This window comes from Ceratotherium simum, chromosome 2 (genome assembly GCF_057802395.1).
Source record: "Ceratotherium simum simum isolate JZ-2026a chromosome 2, ASM5780239v1, whole genome shotgun sequence".
NCBI lineage: Eukaryota > Metazoa > Chordata > Mammalia > Perissodactyla > Rhinocerotidae > Ceratotherium > Ceratotherium simum.
The window spans coordinates 97,161,451-97,184,582 of record NC_141901.1 but is presented as its reverse complement, the minus strand read 5'-3'; the positions used below and the strand labels follow the sequence as shown (position 1 = coordinate 97,184,582).

Here is a 23,132-nt window from a genome sequence, read left to right as displayed (position 1 = left end):
AGCTACAGTTCATGGATTGCCTTCTCAGTTTATATTGATGCCCTGCATCAGTCAGATAATAAGCATTTATTGAGCACCTACGGTGTGCCAGGCACTATTTTGGGAACTGTAATATAATATTATTTTGCATATATAATTCTTCTTTTGTCCTAACCATGTACTACTGTCAATTAAAATCAAATTGTGTCATGCCTATTTTTAATCTCTTAATGACATTGCAAATTCCTGGAGAGCAATGGCTCTATTTGACATTTCTTTTATATCCTCCTCAAGTTTCTCCTCATTGCTATGCCTGCTGGAAACATTTACTAAATACTGTTTGAAAAAAATTTTTTTCTTCATTTCAGGAGTGGCAATGTGTACAGTCAAAAGGTTGCTTTTTCTTGGAAGAAGATGGTGAAATTATTAGTCATCAATACAGGATGCAGATAGCTCAGAGATCCATGGTTTATTTAACAATTAAGCCATTAAACTTGAGTCAAGTTGAAGGCAAGTTTAAATTTTCTGTTTATTTTTTAAAATATCAATTTATGCCCTCTTTGAAAATACTTTTGTAGGTATTTGGTAGTCCCAGTTAATGAAGAAAATAATCTGCCTAAGAAACATATGGTTACACACATTTAAAGAAAGAAAGAGTTAGTTTATACATTGACTGTGTTATTGCATTATGCAAAGCAAGTAAAATGCTTTTTGTATATGTTTAAAGCATGTTTTATTTTAATTCATTTAAAAACAAGAACAAAATGTTACCTGCTTTCCTCATGACATAGAATGAACTTTTTATTTGCTAATTTATCCTTAACTTTTTCCATTTATCAATTTTTAAAATTAATATGTTTAAGAGAAGTTCTATAGGAGCATAATTTGGGACAATATGAACCGCAAGTAATTTTGAATACCTTCAAAGTCCTATCCTTATTAATAATATTTCCATTCATGATAATATTCTCTTTTTTACACGAATGCTACATAAAATTAATAATTTCCTAGTGTCCAAAGTGGTTATTATGTAATTTTTAATTAGTAAAAGTGTCTATAAGCGTGCTCTCCCTAGATATCCTTTTAATGTTGATTGTTCTAAATATCATTTTTATTTTTCTTTTATTATGTTTACATATAAACATTTTCATACTAAAGTATTCTTCCCCACTCTCATTCTTTTTCCCTCCTTAAACAGAGATTCTGAAAGTTTTCACTGTGTATCTTATAGGATACTTACAACATTTGATAGTTAATACTTTTAAATGACAATTTTTCAGATAAAAGTTATCAAGATAGGCATGCAAATTCAATGTAGTTGTTAATTCTCTGTATTCTTACAAAGCAGATTGCTTTATTCATTGATTTAGCAAATATTTATTAAGGGTCTTCTATACTAAGTATCATTTAGGTGCTTAGGATACATCAGAGGATAAAAAAGACAAAAATCTCTGCCCCTATGAACTTATATAACAAACAATAAATAATAAACATAATAAATAGTAAATGACATTTTATGTTAGTAGGTGATAAGTGCTATGGGGAAAACATTGAGGGAAAAGGGCATTATGAATGCTGAGAGAATATGGGTTGCCAGTGAAATGGAGTGGTTAGTGTATGCTTCATTAAGAAGTTGACATTTGAGCAAAGACGTTGAAAAAGGTGTGTTAATTATCAACTGCTGCGTAACAAATTATCAACTGCTGCGTAACAAACTACCAAAAACTCAGTGGCTTAAAACAGACATTTGTTCGCTCATGAGCAAGTCTGCTGGACAGTTCTTTTGATCTGAGCCTGGCTTGGCTTTTCTGTAGGGCTCGCTCATGCATGCATCTGTAGTCAACTGATCTTGGCTGGGTGCTCCTCTGTATAGGGTCTCAGCTGAGACAACTTGACTCTGCCTCATATAATCTCTTATCCCCTAGTAAGTTAGCCTGGACTTGTTCTCATGGTGCAACAGAGATCTGAGAGAGAATACAGAAGCACCATAGGACCTCCTGAGCTCAGAACTGCCACGTTACTTCTGTTACATTCTGTTGTTCACGGCAAGTCCAGATTTATAAGGTGGAGAAATAGACTTGACCTCTTGGTGGAGGAACTGCAAAGTCACATTGCAAAGGACTGTGGATACAGAGAGGGATAGCCGTGTTTGCTGTCTTCCACAGAAAGCAAAGGAGTAAGCTCCGTGGATGTAGGCGTGATGGAAGGGATGGGTGACGAGTGGAGGAGGTGGCAGAGCATTCCAGGTAGAGGCTCTGAGGTGCGAGTGTGCCTGGTGTTAGAAGAACAGCATGGTGGCTAGAATGAAGTAAGTAAGGAGGCAGTAGTAGGAAGTGAAAACAAGGAGGAACAAGGACAAAATCAGGTAGTTTTGTTTTTGCTATAATGAGGCCTTGGGCTTTTACTCTGAGAGAAATGAGAAACTTTAGGAGGATTTATCCCATGGCTGCCATCAAAATTTTTTCTTTACCTTTGGTTTTCAACAGTTTGAATGTATGTCTAGGTGTATTTTCTTTTTCTTGTTTATGCTGTTATTGGGTTTCTTTTGGTATTCACCCTGCTTGGGACTCGCTGAGTTTGTTGGATTTATGGCTTGTTGTCTTTCATTATTTTTAGAAAAATTTCTACCTTCATTTCTTCATATATTTCTTCTGCCTTTTCTCCTCTTCTGCTGTTGTGGTACCTGACATCTTGTCCTCCTCTGCTCCACCACAGATAAGCCAGAGCTTGCATCTCATCTCTCCTTGGAACAGTCTATCTTTCCTTGGATTTCTTGCTACTTGGTTGCCCTGTGACCTCAGCTCTGATGGGTTCAAGAAAAGTTATGATTTTGTGGTTCATGCACTTTTTCTTATTGTTAGGGTGGGAGTAACTCTCTTCCAGCTCTCTACTCCATGAGAGGATTTTGAGTAGAGACAGGACATAATCTGACTTATATTTTGACAAGAGCGGTCAGGTTGCTGTATTGAGAATAGACTGAAGGGTCCTCAGGAGAAAGCAAGGAGTCCAGATAGGATGCTATTGCGGAGTTCTGGGAGAGGACTGATGGTGCTTTGAACCGGAAAGTAAAGGGGCTAAGAAATAGATTCTGGATGTATTTTGAAGGTTGAACCATAGGATTTACTGAGGATTGGTTATGATATGTGAAAGAAGAAAAAAGTTAAAGATGATTTCTGGCTTGAGCAACCAGAAGGAATGAGTTGCTATTAACTGAGATAGAGAAGAGTGTAGATGGACGGGTTTTTTTAAGGGGTTGTGGAAGGCCAGTTTTAGATACGTAAATCCAAGTGGAAATGTCAAATAGGCAGTTGGTTATGTGGATCTAATGTTCAGAGGAAACATCTTAGCTGGAGGTAAACATTTTGGAGTTGTCAGCACATAGACGTGTCTGACATCTCTTCCTCCTATGCTTCTCCACAGGTAAGTCAGTCCTGGCATCCCATCTCTCTTTGAAATGGTTTGTTTTTCCTTGAATTTCAGGCTACTTGGTTGCCCTGCAACTTCAACCCTCTGATGAGTTCAAGAAAAGTTATAATTTTTAGGAAGTGTGTATATAGAGAATGTTTCTAACAAGGTTACTGTATATAGGTATGTGCCTTATTGCAAATGCTGTGATGTTTACATATAAAAATGGGATGTGTATTTCTAAAAAAAAAAACAATCCAAAGAGGAAAGTAAGCACTAACTTCTTTTTTAGATAGGAAAGAGTAAGTAGTGATTGCTTATTTTAAGATGTTTGGGTTTTTTTGTTTATAGGAAAACCATCCCCTTGGTTATCAGTTGATACTACCTTGTATATTCTTAAGGAAAATGAAAGTCAAGCAAATCTACAGCTCATGTGTTTTACTGAACTACGAAATAGAGAAGTATACATATTTATTTTCTAATGTTTAATTTAAAAATATGGTATGAACCCATTTGGGGAAAATAATAGTTTTTCTATATTTATTATTTTTTAACTTTTGTCTCTTCCCTTCCAGTTAAGATATATACAGTACTTAAACACTATGCATATTACATATGTTTTATTACTTGTGAAGGAATGTTTATTGTTTGCCGAGATTTAAGAATTGAGGATTGATTGGCAGTCTTGGTTTCATAACTTATAAATTGTGTGACATTGTACTTCACTTTCCTCTTCTCTAAATGCCCTGATGTCTCACATGTGAATTTTTTTTGTTATACTCAGTAAAGATGATTGATGCCAGTGGATTTTGTTCCCCCTAAATATAAGCAATTCAAGACTTTGAAAAAATTGCTTTAGATGTTTGTCTTACTTAAACTACTACTGCAAAAAGGAGAAACTTCAAGATTACTATCCTCAGGCTTGACTCGTATTATAGGGTTCAAAAATAGATTGATCTGAAGAAATGCTTTTAAATGATTTTATATGTTTCCCATGGAGTTGTTCTGACCTTTTCTAATTATATATTTACTCAGAGGCCAAATATGTGAGGCAGATATATAAATGTGGCTATTTATTTTATGAGGACTACAAAATACATCTGCTACACAACAACAGGAATAATACTATTCAAGGGCTTACTGCAGTATCATATTTAATCTTTATATAGGTCCGAAGACAGACAAACATTTCCCTGATGGAATGTTATATAAAAGTCTTTATTGTAGGCTTCCTAACGGACAAGAATACTTATAGGCAAGAAACAAATAAAATGACAGAAGTTAATGTTTTGACTGAACTCTTCTTCAAAACTGACTAGAAAGTTAAGTTCAAGATAAAGCATTGTATAAAACAATAGCTTTTCCCATTTTGTTTTGGATAAAATTACTTTCTTATGAGATTGCATGTGTAAAAATGTTAGTACATAGCAAGCCTGTAATAAAGTTTGAATGAATTTCTATTTGCCTCTTTATATAGGCTTCTGTTTATCTGTAATATGTCATATTTACAAAGGATTTTTTATGTTTAGTTTTAGTTTCACAATTATTTTCTTTAAGAAGAGTTTTGTGCCTGTGAAAGACTTTCCATTTGCCATCCACAGTGGCAATTCAAAATTATATGTGGAGATAAGGGAGGTTCATGGGATAACATATATTAGGAAGCAGAAAGAACTGCTTTTGACTCCTGGATATCATTCTGCATCTGGCTAATCTAAAAGATTGTGGTTTCCAAAGGATGACCCTCAGTTTTATTGGATTGCTTCTTGTATCAAAATAGAACGTGGTCACTTTAGGATGATTATGGTTCTTCTGACTTGTGAGGGCAGAAATAGAGCTGAACCCAAAATTCAGATGAGCAACTTTATTTTGTATGAGTCACCAGGATAACCTAAAATATACTTCAATTTTGAAAGGAGTTTTTGAACACAATACCAGACAGAATTCTCTAGGGCTCTTCTGTGCTGAAGGGTGAATAGCTATTTGCTTAGCTATTATACGTAACTAGAAAATGCTTAGATTTAATACATTTGACAGAGACAACCCCTAGGTTTTATAGAAAGCCATTGGGGTCCAGCAAGCACCTGGAAGGTCCATGGAGAGAGACCATTTTGCTTGCTTTTATAGAACAGGAGAGTAAAATATTTTGCCATACAAATGTCCTGGCGCTCATTATAAATATCCTGTGATGGAAAAGAATTTTGTATAAGGTAGGTTTATCTGGAATTCTGCCATCTTGTTTTGTAGTCCGTATTACATAAATAATAGTAAAATTCCAGTGCTTTTGCCCACATAATTGGACTCTTACAAGTATGGCTAATTCATACAAATAGTGAACTCTTTTAAAATATATTTAATTTTTATTTTGTGTCATTGAAATCTTATTTACAAATCATATATTTAAATCAAATTAGGGAACTGTAACATGGAAAAATTATTCTAGGATTTCTGTCTTTGCTTCCTATTGAAGATGTTTGCATTACAAACATTTTTGAAGATTAATGGGGAAGATTTAGAAGTTATATAACTTCTTACCTGTTATAGTTTTAGGTATTTGTTTTTAAAATATATAAAGAACTACATCTGATGGTCTTGTACTAGGGTTACCATTAACAAAAAGATTTTGAAGCCTGTAAAAGATTGATAGAACCATAATAGAATTGGTGAAAATTGATTAAAAATTACTTCTAATGCTTCCCTTTCTGAAGAAAGATTAAAAGTTATTAAGACTCATGGTGGTGGTTGTTTTCCTTTAATTCTTTTGAGAAAAGGTGTTTGGGTGGACTGGTGAACTAGGACCTGGAATGTACTGGTTAATTCCTTCCACAACTGGCTGTAGGCTGAGGAAAGAAGTAAAACCAATAACAGAAGAAGCCCAGCTTGTGTATAGAGATGAAACAGGGGAATTATTTCTTACACAGGAATTTAGGTAAGTTTTGTTTATTAAGGTTAGAACTGTAACATCTAGACTGGATATATATCAGTAGTCTGCTTTCCATCCTTTCCTTTGGCCAGCTGCCACCCTCACCCTTAGACTGTAATTCAATAACTCAGCTCATTCACTAGGCGTCTGAAAGTGATCTTCCATTCACGAGTCTGGGATTGCCATTCATTTCTGGGTTCCACACGTTTGGCAAGTCAACCTGAGTCACACATCTACCGATTTTTTCCCCCACTAGATACTGCCTTAGAAATAGATCTTGCTGGGCCGGCCCCGTGGCTTAGCGGTTGAGTGCACGCGCTCCGCTGCTGGTGGCCCGGGTTCAGATCCCGGGCGTGCACCGACGCACCGCTTGTCCGGGCGTGCTGAGGCCGTGTCCCACATACAGCAACTAGAAGGATGTGCAGCTAGGACCTACAACTATCTACTGGGGCTTTGGGGGAAAAAAATAAAATAAATAAAATTAAAAAAAAAAAAAAAAAAGAAATAGATCCTGCTGATTGCAGTGTTGACTCAGATAACTGTCAAATATGAAATCCAGACACTTTGGTAGTTCTCCCATGCCCTAGATACACCCAATAAGATCTGGTAGACAGGAAGAAGAAAGTAGATTGGAGAAGGGAGAAAAGAAGAAAGGAACTGCTGTTGGCTAAGTTCCTACTGTGTGTTGAGATACTGCAGTTGCTTTAGAAACCTGTTTATCTCATGTAATGCTAGACTGAGTCAAAAATACATTTGGATAGATTAACTTTATAGTTCACAAAAATTGTTTAATGCCTTGATATTACTTCCTTTTGAAAGTTATTCTCATAGAAACCTTCAATCTAGTTGCCTTAGAGACAAGAAATAATTTCCTATTTTTATAATTTTAGGTCAGCTTTATCAGATATATTTGAAGTAATTGATTTAGATGGAAATGGTCTTCTTAGTCTTGAAGAATATAATTTTTTTGAATTGAGAACAAGTGGTGAGAAATGTGATGAAGATGCCTGGGCTGTCTGCAGAGGTAAGCACTTTTCTTTTTGTTAATGGGTATATAAAAAATTATGTAGCATCCTTTTATCCTTAAGACGTAAAATGTCAAACTTATCCATGGAATATTATTATAGCAATTAGGACAGTTTAAAAGTAGTAGCATTGTTTATAGACCATAAAAACTTAAACATTTATTTTTCTTAAATTGATAGTTGGTGTACTATTCAAGTTCAAAGAAGATATGAATTACTTCATCCTAATTTCATTTTCAGCCTATGCGAGTTGGAGCTTAGATTGATCTTAGCTCTTGACACCAATGGGACTGACGTGGTCAAGAGCCCAAAACCGTGCCCAGGAGAGGGCAGCAAAGAGCTAATAGGCTAGAGTTTTACTAAAAATTAAGAGGTTTCCAAGAAGTTGTTTATACATGTTAAGAATTCTTTAGTTTTTCGTATTTGAGTTGAATTAAGAAGTCCATTCATGGAGGTATGGAAGCCAAAAATACCAAGATGGGCAAAGATAAATACTGAGAAAGAGGCAAAGTCGATTATCACTTAGGAGGAGTCTGGGAAGAGGGTGGGGCTTGTCTATTTAAGCCAAGGACTGAAAGGTCAGGGGAAAACCAAAAAGCCATAGCCAGCTATAGATCACAGAACAAGAAGTGTGAGGAGGCCAGAATGCAGGCAGGAGAGAGCTGAACTCACATATCGCTGTCACCGGGCTAGTAATGTGTCCTACTCCTCCGGTTCTTAAAATGGGCTGAGCCTGGCAACGTCAGTGAGCCAGGTGGGAGTCTGATAAATCTGTTTATCTAAACAGCAAGAAGTGTAGAAATATTGTAATATAAAATTTTTTGAAAATATATTTCTTTTAACTGAGAGTTTATATATAGTTTAATCAATAACAAGAAATGTATATTGATCTATAATATTAAACTTTGATTAACAAGATTGATAATACACATAATAGATTATTTTTAGGAAGATGTAATCATCTGGTAACTTTAATGATATAATCTTTTGATTCTCTATTGTTGGCACTAGAGCACATTCCATAAGAGTGAATCATAATTAGGATTTTCTTATGGTAAAGTTGTTGATAAATAAAATTTTAGTTTAATTAAATTGGTAGAGTTGATAGTTAACAGTTTGAGAATTTACTGTGTACCAGGTGGAAGCACTTATACACATCAACTCTTTGAGGTATGTACTATTATTATTGTTTTTACAAATAAGAAAACAGAATCAAAGAGGGTAAGTCACTTGACCAAATAACAGCAAGAAAATTTCACAGCTGAGTTTCAAACCCAGGCAGTCAGGCTCCAGAACCTTAAACAGCATACAAAAAATCCCCAAGAATGGTTGACTTAAAAAATGATTTGGGGGGAATGTCTCCTTCACCAACATTAATAATACTGCAAAAAAATGAGCTTTTTAGGTTTTGAAATGTTTTATCTTTCTAGTCATATATACTATTAATTTTATTTATCCTTTCCCTTAATAAGAAAACATTATTTATCTATGAGATCATTTAATAAACTTTTTTAGATTTAATTTATTTTTATTTTTTATTTTAGCCTTTATTTTTATTATTTTTTTATTGATAGACTTTATTTTTAGAGCAGTTTTAGGTTTACAGTAAAGACTGAGTAGCTCTCTCATATATCCCTTCTCCCTGCTCCACCAATTTCCCCTATTATTAACATCTTGCATTACTGTGGTACCTTTGTTAAAATTGATGAACCAATACCGATATATTATTAACTAAAATCCATAGTTTATATTAAGATTACATTGTGTTGTATAGTTCTGTGGGTTTTGACAAATATATAATGTCATGTATGTGCCATTACAGTATCATACAGAATCATTTTATTGCCCTAAAGATCCTCTGTGTTCCACCTATTCATCTACCTATTCATCCCTCCAAACCCCTGGCAACCACTGACCTTTTTACTATCTCTACAGTTTTGCCTCTTTGAGAGTGTCATATTGTTGGAATATCATACGGTATATAGTCTTTTCACACTGGCTTCTTTCACTTAGCAATATGCATTCAAGTTTCCTTCATGTCTTTTTGTGGCTTGGTAGCTCATTTTTAGCCCTGAATAATATTCAATTGTATGAAGGTACTGCAGTTTGTTTATCCATTCACCTATTAAAGGACATTTTGGTTGCATCCAGTTTTTGGCAATTATGAATATAACTGCTGTAAGCACTTGTGCAGATTTTTGTGTGTACATTGTTTTCAAGTCATTTCAATTCATTTAGTTCAACGCTTGCTGGATAGTACAGTAAAACTATGTTTAACTTTGAAAGAACTGCCAAATTTTCTTCCAAAGCAGCTGTTCCATTTTGCATTCCCACCAGTAATGAATGAGAGTTCCTATTGCTCCACATCCTCATCAGCATTTGGTGTTGTCAGTTTTTTGGATTTTAGCCGTTCTAGTAGGTGTGTAGTGGTATCTCATTGTTGTTTTATTTTGCAGTTCTTTAATGACATGTGATGTTGACCATCTTTTCATATGCTTATTTACCATCTGTATATCTTCTTTGGTGAGGTGACTGTTCACATCTTTTGCCCATTTTTTGATTGAACTGTTTGTTCTCTTACTGTTGAGTTTTAAGAGTTCTTTGTGTATATTGGATACCAGTCCTTATCAGATGTGTGTTTTACAGGTATTTTCTCCCACTCTGTGGCTTGTCTTTTCATTCTCTTAACAGTGTCTTTCACAGAGCAGAAGTTAATTTTAATCAAGTCCTACTTATTAATTTTTCCTTTCGTGGATGATGCTTTTGGTTTGTATGCTTTTGATGTTAGGTATCTAAAAATTCATAGCTAAACACAAGGCCACCCAGATTTTCTCCTGTTTTCTTCCAGAAGTTTTATGTTTTGGGTCTATGACCCATTTTAGTTAATTTTTGTGAAAGATATAAGGTCCTTGTCTAGATTTATTTTTTTGCATGTGGATGTCCAGTTGTTCCAGCACCATTTGTTGAGAAGACTGTCCTTTCTCCATTGAGTTGACTGCTCTTTTGTCAAATATCAGGTGACTGTATTTGTATGGGTCTATTTCTGAGCTCTCTATGCCATTCCACAGATCTAATATTTTGCCAATACCACACTGTCTTGATTACTGTAGCTTTAAAGTAGGTATGAAGTCAAGTATCAATAAACTTTTAAAAAATTAATGAAGGATTAGAATTTTAAGTTTTAAAAGTAGGTTAGTTATTGATAGTCTCAGTAGTACAGTATCTAGATACATTTTTCTTGAAAGTAATAATTTCTTCATATTGTATACCAAATATATATCTTGCTTCCCTACGTAGTAGCTTCTCTTGCTTCTCTACGTAGTAGCTCCAGCCTCCATTTTGGTGGCTACCATTTCTCTCTATGATCTAATTTAATCTACATTTACTTTTTTTTCCTTGCAAAAGTTGAGTCACTTTCCAACTCTAAACACTTTAAACTGTTAGCCAGCCAGTTTTGTTTATTTATTTTTTTTATTTCTTTTTTTTTTTTTTTAATTTTTATGTATTTATTTTTTTCCCCCAAAGCCCCAGTAGATAGTTGTATGTCATAGCTGCACATCCTTCTAGTTGCTGTATGTGGGACGCAGCCTCAGCATGGCCGGAGAAGCAGTGCGTCGGTGCGCGCCCGGGATCCAAACCTGGGCCGCCAGCAGCAGAGCGCGTGCACTTAACCGCTAAGCCACGGGGCCGGCCCTATTTTTTTTATTTCTAATTCTCTGTCAGTTGTCTCAATTTTTTTTTTTTAAGATTTTATTTATTTATTTTTTTCCCCCCCAAAGCCCCAGTAGATAGTTGTATGTCATAGCTGCACATCCTTCTAGTTGCTGTATATGGGACGCGGCCTCAGCATGGCCGGAGAAGCGGTGCGTCAGTGCACGCCCAGGATCCGAACCCGGGCCGCCAGCAGCAGAGCGCGTGCACTTAACCGCTAAGCCACGGGGCCGGCCCTAGCCAGCCAGTTTTAAACGGTTATGTCTCTGCTGCTTTTCTCACAATAATACGTACAAAAGAGATATCTCAAATAAGAGTATCTCTTTCTTGTTGTAGGGCAGTTAACAGAAAATAATCCATAATGAGTAGCTGTTTATTATCTATATTATAGACAAACTCAGGAATTATACGTCTAGATATTTCTAGGTGAATTTAGTTTTGCTTGCAAAAAATGTTAAAATGGACATACTTAGATTTGTCTGAGTCATTTATGAACTTAAAGTGTTCGCCATTATCTAACCGTTTTTTAAGGAGCTGGAGACAGTTTGGTTAAAATTAGAGCAATTAGGCATATAGTAGTTTCCTTAAATCTGGCACCATCCACATTTCTCTTTTTGAAACACTAGTAGTTTTGGGGGTATTACATCAAATGCATCCAGGTTCTGCTGGGTTTAAGTAGCAAATATATATGAAGCATTTGAATTTTTTGAAATATATATCAGTATATACTCTACATAAGCAGGCAGGTTAGAATTTATCCAGAAAAATTACAATTTTCTCTAACTTTGGAATATATTTGCATTATTTATAACTTTGGATTTTGTTGAAAAACTAAATCATGCACTATGATGGTGCTTACTGAGTTGTGGGAAATTAGAACAGTATCTCTCAAGCATGTATGAGCCGCATTTACATGGCTCACAGATTCATAAGGCCTCCTTTAAAGTAAACATTTATTAATAATAATATGTAGTAGACATTTTATTAAACGTATGAATTTTAAAATTACATAAGAAAGAAACTTTTGGTTGTTTTAACAGAGAATTTTGACACAAAGAAGAATGAACTAACAAGACAGGGCTTTATGGATCTGAATCTAATGGAAGCCAATGATCGAGAAGGAGATCCTCGTGACCTTTGGGTGACTCTGTACTCCATGGGCTACAATAAAGCTCTGGAATTAACAGAGGTAAAGTGATCTTAAAGTTTTACATTGGGTTTAATGTACATACTTGTTATACCCCATGAACGTTTTCTGGACACATGACTTTTGAATTGAGCACTCAAATCCTTGAACTTCAGTATATGAATGAATTGTGGGTGCAACAGCGTATTTCTGCTACTTTATGCAAGTTCCAATTTTTACCTGAAGTTTAGTTCCTGCCAACATTTAAGCAATTCAGGAACAAAGGAGTTTGAGCATATATATGCAGGAAAAAAATTGGTAACTTAAAAAATTATGTTTCTTAATTGGTGGTGGCTGTTTGAGTTGCTGAAGTCTCATTTCTATAGGGAAACTTTTTGTCCTAACAGAATAAAGGCTCTCTTAGAATAAGGGGAAGGTGTCTGTATGAGAACTGGAATTTTGATCTGTTTACATAGGTGTACTCCTTGGGTTAATATTTGTAAAACACTTGGGACAGTGCTTGGCTCATATAAAGCCCTGTATGTATTAGCTATCACTATTATTATTTATTAACATGATAGGTGTAGAAATTAAGCAAGATTTGCAATAAACCGGAGGAATAATAAAAGGCCTTATTTCTTGAATTCTATATTTTTGTGTCAGGTTTAAAATTAAGAATTTAAGAGTTTCAGGCCACATGTTAGATAACAATACATTTGTGTATATTCTTAAAATTAAAAATAGTATCTGTCCTTTCTATAAATAAATCAACTTAGGAGGGTAACACAAGCATCAACAAATTTTAAGTTTTGGATGTATTGAGACTTTGGTTTAATTCCTAGTTTTGACATCATTCAAAATCCCTCATAGGCCTATTTTCTGAGAAGTTCTTTATAATTTTTTTTTTGCCGTTGTTAGTACTAGGAGGTAAGTAGTAACTTTTTACACCCTACTTTAACCTGACATTCAGTGAACCCCACGTTTTAACCATGGTGCAAAATCACCATCCAATCTATGAATAATATTGTGTCTGCTACACATGCTTTCACTTGATAGAGAAATTAGTTAAGAGCACTTTAAGACATTTTATAACATTTGCTGATGTCATTGACCTTTGAAACCATAGGCAAGAAGGATTTCTGAGATAAAACTTTTTTAATTTAAATTTTATTTATTCATTTATTGAATAGGTAATATAGTCATATCATTGAAAATTCAAATGGTAAAAAAATGTATACATTGAAAATGTCAAAGGATGGTGAGACCACCACTCAATAACTGACATAAAAAGACAAAGCTAAATTGATTGCTTACTATAAAGGAGAGCTATGCTGGTCAGGTACAGTCTCCCCATGCAGAGCAGAATGCTCATCTTAGTTATGTAGGGTTTTGGGGGAAGCATGGTGACTTGGGCGAGACTATTGATGGTTGGCACTCAGCACTATATTCACTGATGTGAGTCTGTCCGTGATTGCCTGACTTTCAAAAGCAAGGAGCTGACACTGGTTGGCTTACTAAAGTGTGTTCACTGAGGCAAGTTGTTGCAGATTAATCAAACAGGTTTAAAACCAGTTCTGATGACTACTCGTTACCATGACAACAGAATAATCAGATTTTTCCTATATTTGTCAGAATTTTTTTTATTCCCAGCCTTCCCTTTTGATTTTCATTCAGCTAAAGCTAGAGAGGAAACCATCAAGATTGACTTACTGTTGTTGATTCTCTTTGAAGAAGATGTTTCATCTGTGAAGATCTGATTTTCAGTTTGTGCATTTATCTTGATTTCATCCTGTTTTTGTCTTTAAGTCATCTGTTGGGACAGTGACTGTACAGAAGCATTTTAAGATTGTGGATGAAATTTAAACTCTGAGACAAACAAGTAGAAGTAGAAGTATTATAAGAAGGGACTGGAGGGCCCCCCAGAATCATGGCCCTAGGTTTTCCAGGGTTGGCCAAGAAAAGTCCCAAGGACTCCCTAAGTCTCCTTTGTATAGCCTTTTATAGTTGTAGACGGTTTTACTTGTAGTGTTAATCCAGGTAGAACACAAAGTATTAGCATCAGTGCAGACCCTTCCCTGGTTGGTCAAAAGAAAATGAAGGCTTTTTATTATCTATAATTTCTGAGTGAAAGAACTGATACTGGCTTGTTGTGTCCCCAGGGTTCAGGCTATGTTAATGTCAGCCAACATTGGGGACCAGTTTTTTGATGACCACCTATAGTGATGTAACTGCTGTGAATGGGATTGCTGTCTTCAGGAGTCTTTTTCCAGAAAGGGTTTTATTCCTTTGCAGTATATGTAGGGAAATGTAAGCCATTGAGAGTGTTAAGGAGTCGTACCCTTGAAATGGCCTGACAGCTGTACGGGATAATTTACCTTGGTTCTGGGTTGGCATTACATAGTCTGATTTCCACATAGGAGCTGCACAGGAGATGTAATCATCCTTAGTGGCACTGTAGGTATATTGTTTCTTGGTGTTGTGACAAATAGTAGGTGTTGCATTTTGTATTGCTCATAGTTCAAGCACATTTTCCTTAAAGCCTAGACTTAGGCAAGTCATTATTACCAATAAGGAGAACGTGATAGGCTAAGCCAGACAAATACATCCTTAAATTAGTAGAGAGGAACACTATGAATAAACAAGAGTGCGCAAGGAAGAGCATAACTTAGAGAAGAACCTTGTTCCAGTGGTCTTGAGAGGAAGTTGCTTACTTCATATGGTCATGCCTGTTCAAAGGTTTTAGGGTTAGCAGTTAATTCTGTGGACTGTCTACTTCTGGAGGTTCTGAGTGGCTGGCACACTTCACTTCGCCAGCCCAGGGTTCACGGGTTCGGATCCCAGGCATGGACATACACCACTCATCAAACCATGCTGTGGCAGCATCCCACATACAAAATAGAGAAAGATTGGCACAGATGTTAGCTCAGGGCCAATCTTCCTCACCAAAAAAAAAAAAAGAAAAAGAAATGCTGATGTTCTACTAACTTCAGACTTTTATCTTTTGCCCCCAAATAAAAATATGATCATCAGGGGCCCGCCCGGTGGTGCAAGTGGTTAGGTGCGTGCGCTCCGCTGCGGCGGCCGGGGGTTCGCCGGTTCGGATCCTGGGCGCGCACCGACGCACCGCTTGGCAAGCCATGCTTTGGTGGCATCCCATATAAAGTGGAGGAAGATGGGCACGGTTGTTAGCCCAGGGCCAGTCTTCCTCAGCAAAAAAGAGGAGGATTGGCAGATGTTAGCTCAGGGCTGTTCTTCCTCACCAAAAAAAATATATATATATGATCATCAATGTGTGTAAATTCATTCATTTATTTAACAAATGTGTATCGAATGCCTACCATGGGGTAAACCAGTAATAAAGGCACTGAGGGTACAGTGATGAATAAAATAGTCAAAATTCCTGCCTTCCATGAAGGAGAATGATTAATTAATAGAAAATAAATAAAATCATTTAAAAGTGTTTTGAAGGAAACAAGCCAGAGGCCAAAGTAGAGAAGAACAGTGTGTGTGTGGGATTAGAGGGGTGAAGGAGATGAGACCAGAGCAGCTCTCTCTGCAGAGGTTGACACTTAAGCTTTAACCTGAAGGAGGAGGCGGAGGTACACATGTCAAAAGATGTGAAAGAATCTTCCAAGCAGAGAGAACACTGCAAACGAAGGCCCTGACATAGGAAAGAGCTTCCTTTGTTCTAGGATCTGGAAGATCAGAGTAGCTGGAGCATAGCGAGGCAGGAGACTGGGTTGGCAAGAGAGGCAGAAGCTACTGTGTGCAGCATCTTGTCGGCTATGGTAAAGATTAAAAGGTAGACATTAGAAAAATCCATTTCCAAATGCAGAAAATCTTTTTAGATTTCAGATCTTAAAGGTTATTTTACACTAACTTTGAACTATGAGTTTATTTTTTGCGTTTAGTTCTTTTCAGTGCTTTATATCCACACATTGTTTCATTTGTAAACATAATAGTTTCTTTAGAGCCCTTTGAAACATTCTTTCTCTAGCCTTAAAGTTAGAAAAGGAAGTTAAGTAGTTAATATGACGTAAGTTAGCTTTTTTCTTTTTCTGGTGAGGAGGATTTGCCCTCAGGTAACATCTGTTGATCTTCCTCTATTTTGTATATGGGTCACCGCCACAGCATGGCCACTGATGAGTGGTGTAGGTCTGCACCCAGGAACTGAACCCATGAACCTGGGCTGCTGAAGTAGAGCATGCTGAACTTAACCACTAGGCCGTGGGGCTGGCCCTGAGAAGTTAGCTTTAAACCAAATGGAGAGGTGGTACTGTGGTTTAAAGGGTGTATTACTGATTTCATAGAAGTTATAGTTTTCTTTCCTTTTCTGTGAACATAACTGATAATATGCTTCCATAAAAATCAGAATTTATGCTTTTATTATTCAATTCATAGTACTAAAATTTTCCTCAAAATGTATATCAGAAGGACAAGCTGGAAAGTGTAGTGCCTCTTCTTAAATCATATGATAAACATATTAAAAATAAATGATTTATTTTAAATTCTATAAAAAGGCTGAAACAAGGTTTCCTTTTTCTTTCACATCAGGCGTGCCCATTTGTCATTGATATCTATGCAGACAAATGCAAGCCAAGAATTAAAGCTGTCCACATGGAGGCGTGCAGTGGGCAACTTGAGAAGGCCATCTGTAAATCTGTCCTTAACAAAGGCGATGCCAAAGTAATGGATGGCTATGAAAATATAATTGTACATACTTATAAGCGTGACACCTGGATAACGTCAGTTATTGAAAACAAGGTATCAGTTGTGAGGTGGTTGGCCTTATAACTACAGTCTTTACTAATATGTTCCGTCTTCTTTCTTACTCTGTTCTTGCACAGTAATTAACTATCCCATTACATTAATAATATTTATAATAGGCAATTATTCTGTCTCTTCAGGTTTCTAACTCAAACTGGGCATGATAATTTTTATATTTTTTTAAAGGCTTAAGATAATTGTTTTTCTCTTAGAATATTTTTCTCCAATGAAAATTAGAAATCTATGAAGACAGAGCATAATCTGGGTACAAAGTATTTTATTTAAGTTATTACTAAAAGTCTTCACACATACACAACTATTTTAAATAATAGACGTCATGTTTTAAAGAAATATAAACAGAGTAAAGAAAAAAATTAAGCCCAATTTTTCACACAAAATTTGCCATATCAGAAATCCTATAGACTATCATCATTTTATCCAACTAAGTATATTCCACTGTCCAGGACCGTTTTTAATCAAGCCAATTATTTCTAGCTTTGGCCATCTTCCCTGCTGCTATTAATATTGCAGATCAAGAGAATACATGCATAAGTTCGTAAAGTCAGAGATACCCAGTTTTTTAGAAATTATAAATTTTCATTAAATCTTACTCAAGATGGCTGGGTTTTTAGGACTATTGGCTTATTTCTTTTAGTTCCTGGGTGAGACTTATATTATTTTTATGTCTGCCGTAAATTTCTTAGAGTGCTTAAGATTTGGCTGAGTATTGAGTCAATGTGAGTATATATTATGTAACTATCTCTCCTAGTCACAACGGTGGCCACCAGAAAGGGTAAGTAACATGGTCTCTGCTTTCAAGGAGTTTATAGGCTGGATGGAAAGACAAAATTAATACTCTTAAAAGAAATCAGAGAATAATTATATGTTAAATTATATAGTACTGTTCGTGTAAGTTTTACTGTGTTTGTATCTTTTGTAGTTGATGTTAGTTTGGACTATAGAAGTTGGGGAAGGATTCGTGATGAGGGGAAGGGGGCTGTCGTGTGGGATTTAAAGGATAGCTAGGATTTAGGTATGCAGAGAGACAGCCTTTAAAAGCAGGGGAAACAGTATAAGGAGAAGCATGAGCAAGGGTTAATATGAAGTATAGAGGAAAGAGTGAGAATAGCTGCTTTGCAGAAACAGAGAGCGTTATTTGGAGGAGTGTTAGGAAGGTAAATAACATTGGCAGAATGGGTCCAGATTATATATGTTATCTTGAAAATGAGATAGAGGAGTTTGGACTTGAAATAAGCTAGGGTCCCCAGCTAGTAGAGTGCAATCCTCAAATGGATCATAAAGCTTTGGAGGTTGACTCCTAAGATCTAGCATGTTTCCCTTTCTGCCCTCTGTGTTTTATTAGGATTAAAAGGGTAGAAGGGAGTCACTGCCTTACCGTTGTCCCTCTGCTCTGCAGATTACCTATCATTTCTCAACCCTCCACCACCTCCTTTTCCCTTAAGGAAAATTAAACTTCCCCTCACCAAAAGGAGGTAATAATAATATTTTAGAGCTTACAGTGTGCAGGCACTTTACATATATTAACGCATTCACTTCTTACAACACCCCAACGAGGTAAGTACTATCCCCATTTTACACACAAGGAAACTGAAGCACAGGGACGTTAAATAACTTGCAAATGGTCACACAACTAAGTAGTAGAAGAGCTGAGAAATGAATCTGGGTAGAAATGAATCAATGTTATACTTCCCCTTTGTAGTCATTAGGCAGTGACTGCAGGTTCTTTAGCAGGAAATACTTGACCACTGCATTTCTTGCACTTATCAGCTTCCTTCTGCTTCCCCTTGCTTCCTATGCATCCTAGAGGCTCTCTATTGTCTATGATCTCTTATCTCAAGATCACTTCTTCCATAAAGTCTTCCTTGATACCCTAGTCTGAGCTAATATTTTTGTTTCTATAGAACCCTGTCAATACCTCTATCACAAGACTTACAAAGTCTTTTGTAATTATCATTTTATTTGTATTTATTAAAGAAAAGACTAGCAACTTATGAAATCTTTGTGTTTATAGTCAGATAATAAAGTGATTATTCACATCAACAATGAGCTAAGTAAAAACTGCGTAAACAACAGAGGACTCAACATATTTGCAGTCGAAGTGGCACCAAAATCTACAATGGTAACACATTGTTTTCTAACTAAAGCCTTTTGTTTTATCAATTTGAAAAAACATCTTTGCTATTAATGCTATGAATAAATGTGTAGATATGAAATAAAGTAGAAAATTATTTTAAGTATGATATTTGTATTAGTATCATCCTATTCTGGGAGATAGGAGACTTTGGTTCTAATCTAGTCCTCACTGTTTGGGTGAGTGATTATGGGGCATTCACTCAACCTCTCTGTTCCTGTCTCTTTAAATGTAAAATTAATATAATATCACCAGCTTTAGGTACCTCACAAGGTTAATGTAAAGAGAAAAATAAAATGATGTACATGAAAGCACTTTTGAACATCATGTAGAATTACAAAGTAGTGTTAATAGTAATAGGAATCTTGATATTCCAAAATATTTTTATCTACATTATTAGGATTTTTCTAAAGTTACGTGAAATAGAAAATACCTTTGCATTTTAGGTAAGCAACTAAGTCAAGAGCCAGGAATCGCTGTAGTTTTGAGGTCAGCAGAACTCTGGGTTTCTGATTTAGCAGGAGGTCGAAGGCAGAGGCAGGTCAGTAGACCCTAAAACTGGTCTAGAGAAGGGAGAAAGGAAAAAGCTTTCGCTTCTTACCCTTTCTCCCTTCATATTGTCCATGAAATCCTAAACATTCTAGAGCAGGATAAAGAGAGATTATCTTCTCCATTATTTGCGTGAGGATTTTAGAAAATGCTCTAAGTCTCAGTGAGGAAAAAGTGTTTACTCCCCTCTCCACCCCACACTTTCCCCACATTCACACACACCAGCTATTGACTGCTCTATCAGAGTAGAATTCAGGCTGGATTATCCTGTTAGACATCAGGTCATAGGTTGCGGGTCTCTGCCAAGAAGAAATATTAAAGAATTTTATCTGCACAGGGATATTTTTTACATAGGGTCTAGAAATGTTGTTCTATTGAAAAATTAGCCAAAAATAACAATATATAAAGGGAAAGTAAAAGCTTTCTATTTTTATATGCAGGTTTGTCAACATGTAATGCCTCTGAATGAACGACAAGAATGGATATATTATTGTGTGTATTCCCTTATATCTTAAATACTGTTTTTAGGAAATAATCCTACTTGAGACTGTGAAACTAAGAAAAATTATTTCAGATTTAGTCTGTTGTTTGTTGGTCAACTAAATGCTAATCAATTTAACTGATGTACATAAATAATTATTTAATTTGTATGCATTTACATTTTATGCCCATGTTATATACTTTATTATTAAAATATAAATAATATTTTTATTGTTTGGCCTTCTTATTAATTTAATGAGAAATCTGGGCACACTTCATTTATGAATAGTAAATCAAAATAAAATTACAGGGCCGGCCCCGTGGCTTAGCGGTTAAATGCGTGCGCTCCGATGCAGGCTGCCCGGGTTCGGATCCCGGGCGCGCACAGACACACTGCTTCTCCGGCCATGCTGAGGCCGCGTCCCACATACAGCAACTAGAAGAATGTGCAACTATGACTTACAACTATCGCCTGGGGCTTTAGGGGAAAAATAAAAAAATAAAATAAAATTACAGGTAAGCTTTTAAAAAGTAATACTCAATGAATTCTACAAAATCCTGTGCACTTTTGGTTTATCTTATTTATCAAAAAAAAAAAACCTAAAAGAAAATGTAAATGGGGCAGCTATGGCCAGTGTCTTGGGCTCACACCCTGGCTTCTCCCTGTCCTGCCCCAGGGGCCTGCCCTCCAGTGTGGTCATAGACAGTGGCTGTGGGAGGACCTCCCGGGCCCCGCTCCTTCCTGCTGCTCTGCTGGTGACATGCAGCCCTTCAGTGCCTGCCTCTGCACCAGCAGCCTCCACCTCCTGCTGTGCCTCTTCAGCTTGGAGCTGCTGCCCTCCTGCAGGGTGCTGCAGCTGCTCAAGCCCGGGGACGAAGTTCCACCCTCACCCACACTGGCGGCCATTCGGCAGGCAGCTAAGATTGGAGCGACAGGCATGCCGTTGGACGTTGAGTTTACTTGAGACAGGATTCCTGTCTCAATGCACCATAGCACGGTAGATAGGAACACTGATGGGACTGGTCAATGTGTGATTTGACATTTGAACAGATTAGAAAACTTCATCCTGCAGCAAATCACAGATTCAGGAATGATTTCCCGATGAGAAGACCCCAACTCTGCGGGAAGCTGGTGCAGAGTACCTGAACCATAACCTCACAATCTTCTTTTATGTCAGAGGCCGTGCAAATATGGCTGCTGATGTTCTAAAGAAAATGTACATGGAGTTTCCTCAACCATACAATAATAATATCTTCTGCTGTTTCTTGCCAGAAGTTGTCTATAAGTTGAGACAAACAGATCAGAATATGGTAACGGCTTTAACTCTCAGACCGTGGAGCCTTAGCTGTACAGGAGATGGGAAAGTGTGCTATGATACTTTCTGTTTCAGTCCGTGTTTGTGGTGAAGGACATTTTGCTCCATTAGAGCATGCATAATATCTTGTGGTACCCATATGGAATTTCAGCTTTCCTCATGCAAAAGGATTTTGTATCCCTGGACTACTTGAAGAAGTAATTAGCTAAAGGCATTCAGATTGTTGCTTGGACTGTTAATACTGTTGGGGAGGAAAAATTTTTCCCTTTTTCCCTTCTAGGTTCAGTGGCTGGTCTAATAATTCAACTGACATAAGACAGATTTAGAGGAGAAAAATGAGCTTAATTACCGTATGTATGGGAGCCCCACGAAGACGTGAGAACTCAAAAGCAGTCAGGCGGTTGAGGCTTGTTTACCATCCTGAGCGAAGAAGAAGGGAGTGGGGGTCTGGGGCTTCAAAGGGGAGGGAGACAATTCACAGGAAGATGAGAAGAGCCCATGTCTGGTAAACGAAGTTTGCCTTGCCATGCAGATATGTCTTTCTGGTATAGAAAGTTGCCTCTGGTGATAGCTGTCTTCCTGGTACCGGCCCCCTATCTAAATCCTTTTAGGCAGTTAAGGAGGAGGTAAAAAGCTTTTCCTGAGTCTACTGGGTCTCAGTTGCCTTCAGCTCAAAACAATCTACACGCCAGAGTGGCACTTTTTGGGGTGGCGTGTCTTGCTACCCCTCAATACCTTTGATGAAAAAAAAGTTACACAAATCCCTTCTTAGTTCCAGCTATATCACTGACAGCGTGTTGGAAGCCTGTGCATCTCAGATCTAGACTTTTCCCCTGGGAAGGAAACACATGTACAGAAACTGCCTGCTGGCCTCGTGCAGGGATATCAAAATACCCTTTGTGCTAGCCCAAGTCCTGGGGGATCAAGTGGCTCACACAAGCGATAATCGACAATTGCATTTTTACCTGAACCAAAGCAAAACCCGGTGTTGCCTCCATGCTGCATGGAATGCCTGAGATCCACACTGTTGCTCTTGAAAATCTGGGTCTGCAAAAGGCACAATAGCTCCTTTCCCCGACCTCGCTGAGGCATGCACTGAAACCCAGTGAGGATAAGCACGATTGAGCTGTGCAAGGTGGGGCTGCAGATGCAGATGCATGGGAAATGACGTTTTAAAACTTGCCACAATTATGTGATTTATTTCAAATATTGTGTTCAGCTATGTTATCAATGTACTGTAGACATCAAACTTGTGACCATACTAATAAAATCATTAAAAGGAAAAAAGAAAAGAAAATGTAAATGCAGAAATAGCCATTTAGTTATATACTGATTTTCCAATCAGAAAATATAATTAGAGCAAAATTTGGAGAAATTATTATAGTAAGCCAAAATCTAATCACAACAGTAGGAATATTTTGTTCTGAAAGTAATTTTTTAAGTGAATTTACTTGTGGATTGCTTCTAATTAAATGTATTTTGAAATAGTAGGAATTAAATCTAAATAACACTTGATGACTAGCACAGCACGTGAAAAACTATATTAAGCAATTGAGAAGTGTATAACTGTATCAGTAACAGGATACTTGGCCAGTAAAGGTCAGCGTTTGAGATATGAATACCAGTATGGCAGTGTATTATTTTTGTACCTAGTACATGCTAGCACATAGTTTAAATGTCATTTGGAATTTTGGCCCTTGAT

The 23,132-nt window shown here is 36.7% G+C and overlaps 1 protein-coding gene and 1 pseudogene across 5 annotated transcripts in view; both read left to right on the top strand.

The window, feature by feature from the left end:
- Positions 1–20,339, top strand: part of EFCAB7 (EF-hand calcium binding domain 7) — a 38,777-nt gene extending 18,438 nt beyond the window's left edge. For 4 of the 5 annotated variants that reach the window (XM_087449576.1, XM_087449580.1, XM_087449560.1 and 1 more), the window contains 8 exons: positions 348–489; positions 3,736–3,845; positions 6,153–6,310; positions 7,195–7,328; positions 12,081–12,229; positions 16,721–16,930; positions 18,966–19,073; positions 20,075–20,339. In XM_087449576.1, the coding sequence (XP_087305702.1) occupies positions 348–489; positions 3,736–3,845; positions 6,153–6,310; positions 7,195–7,328; positions 12,081–12,229; positions 16,721–16,930; positions 18,966–19,073; positions 20,075–20,149 (1,086 nt within the window). In that variant the 3' untranslated portion in view covers positions 20,150–20,339. The remainder of the gene's footprint in view (positions 1–347; positions 490–3,735; positions 3,846–6,152; positions 6,311–7,194; positions 7,329–12,080; positions 12,230–16,720; positions 16,931–18,965; positions 19,074–20,074) is intronic. The other variant, XM_087449583.1, reaches the window with a different exon arrangement.
- Positions 20,340–20,785: 446 nt separating this feature from the next.
- Positions 20,786–22,410, top strand: LOC101393464 (glycerophosphodiester phosphodiesterase 1-like; annotated as a pseudogene).
- The last annotated feature ends 722 nt before the right edge of the window (positions 22,411–23,132 follow it).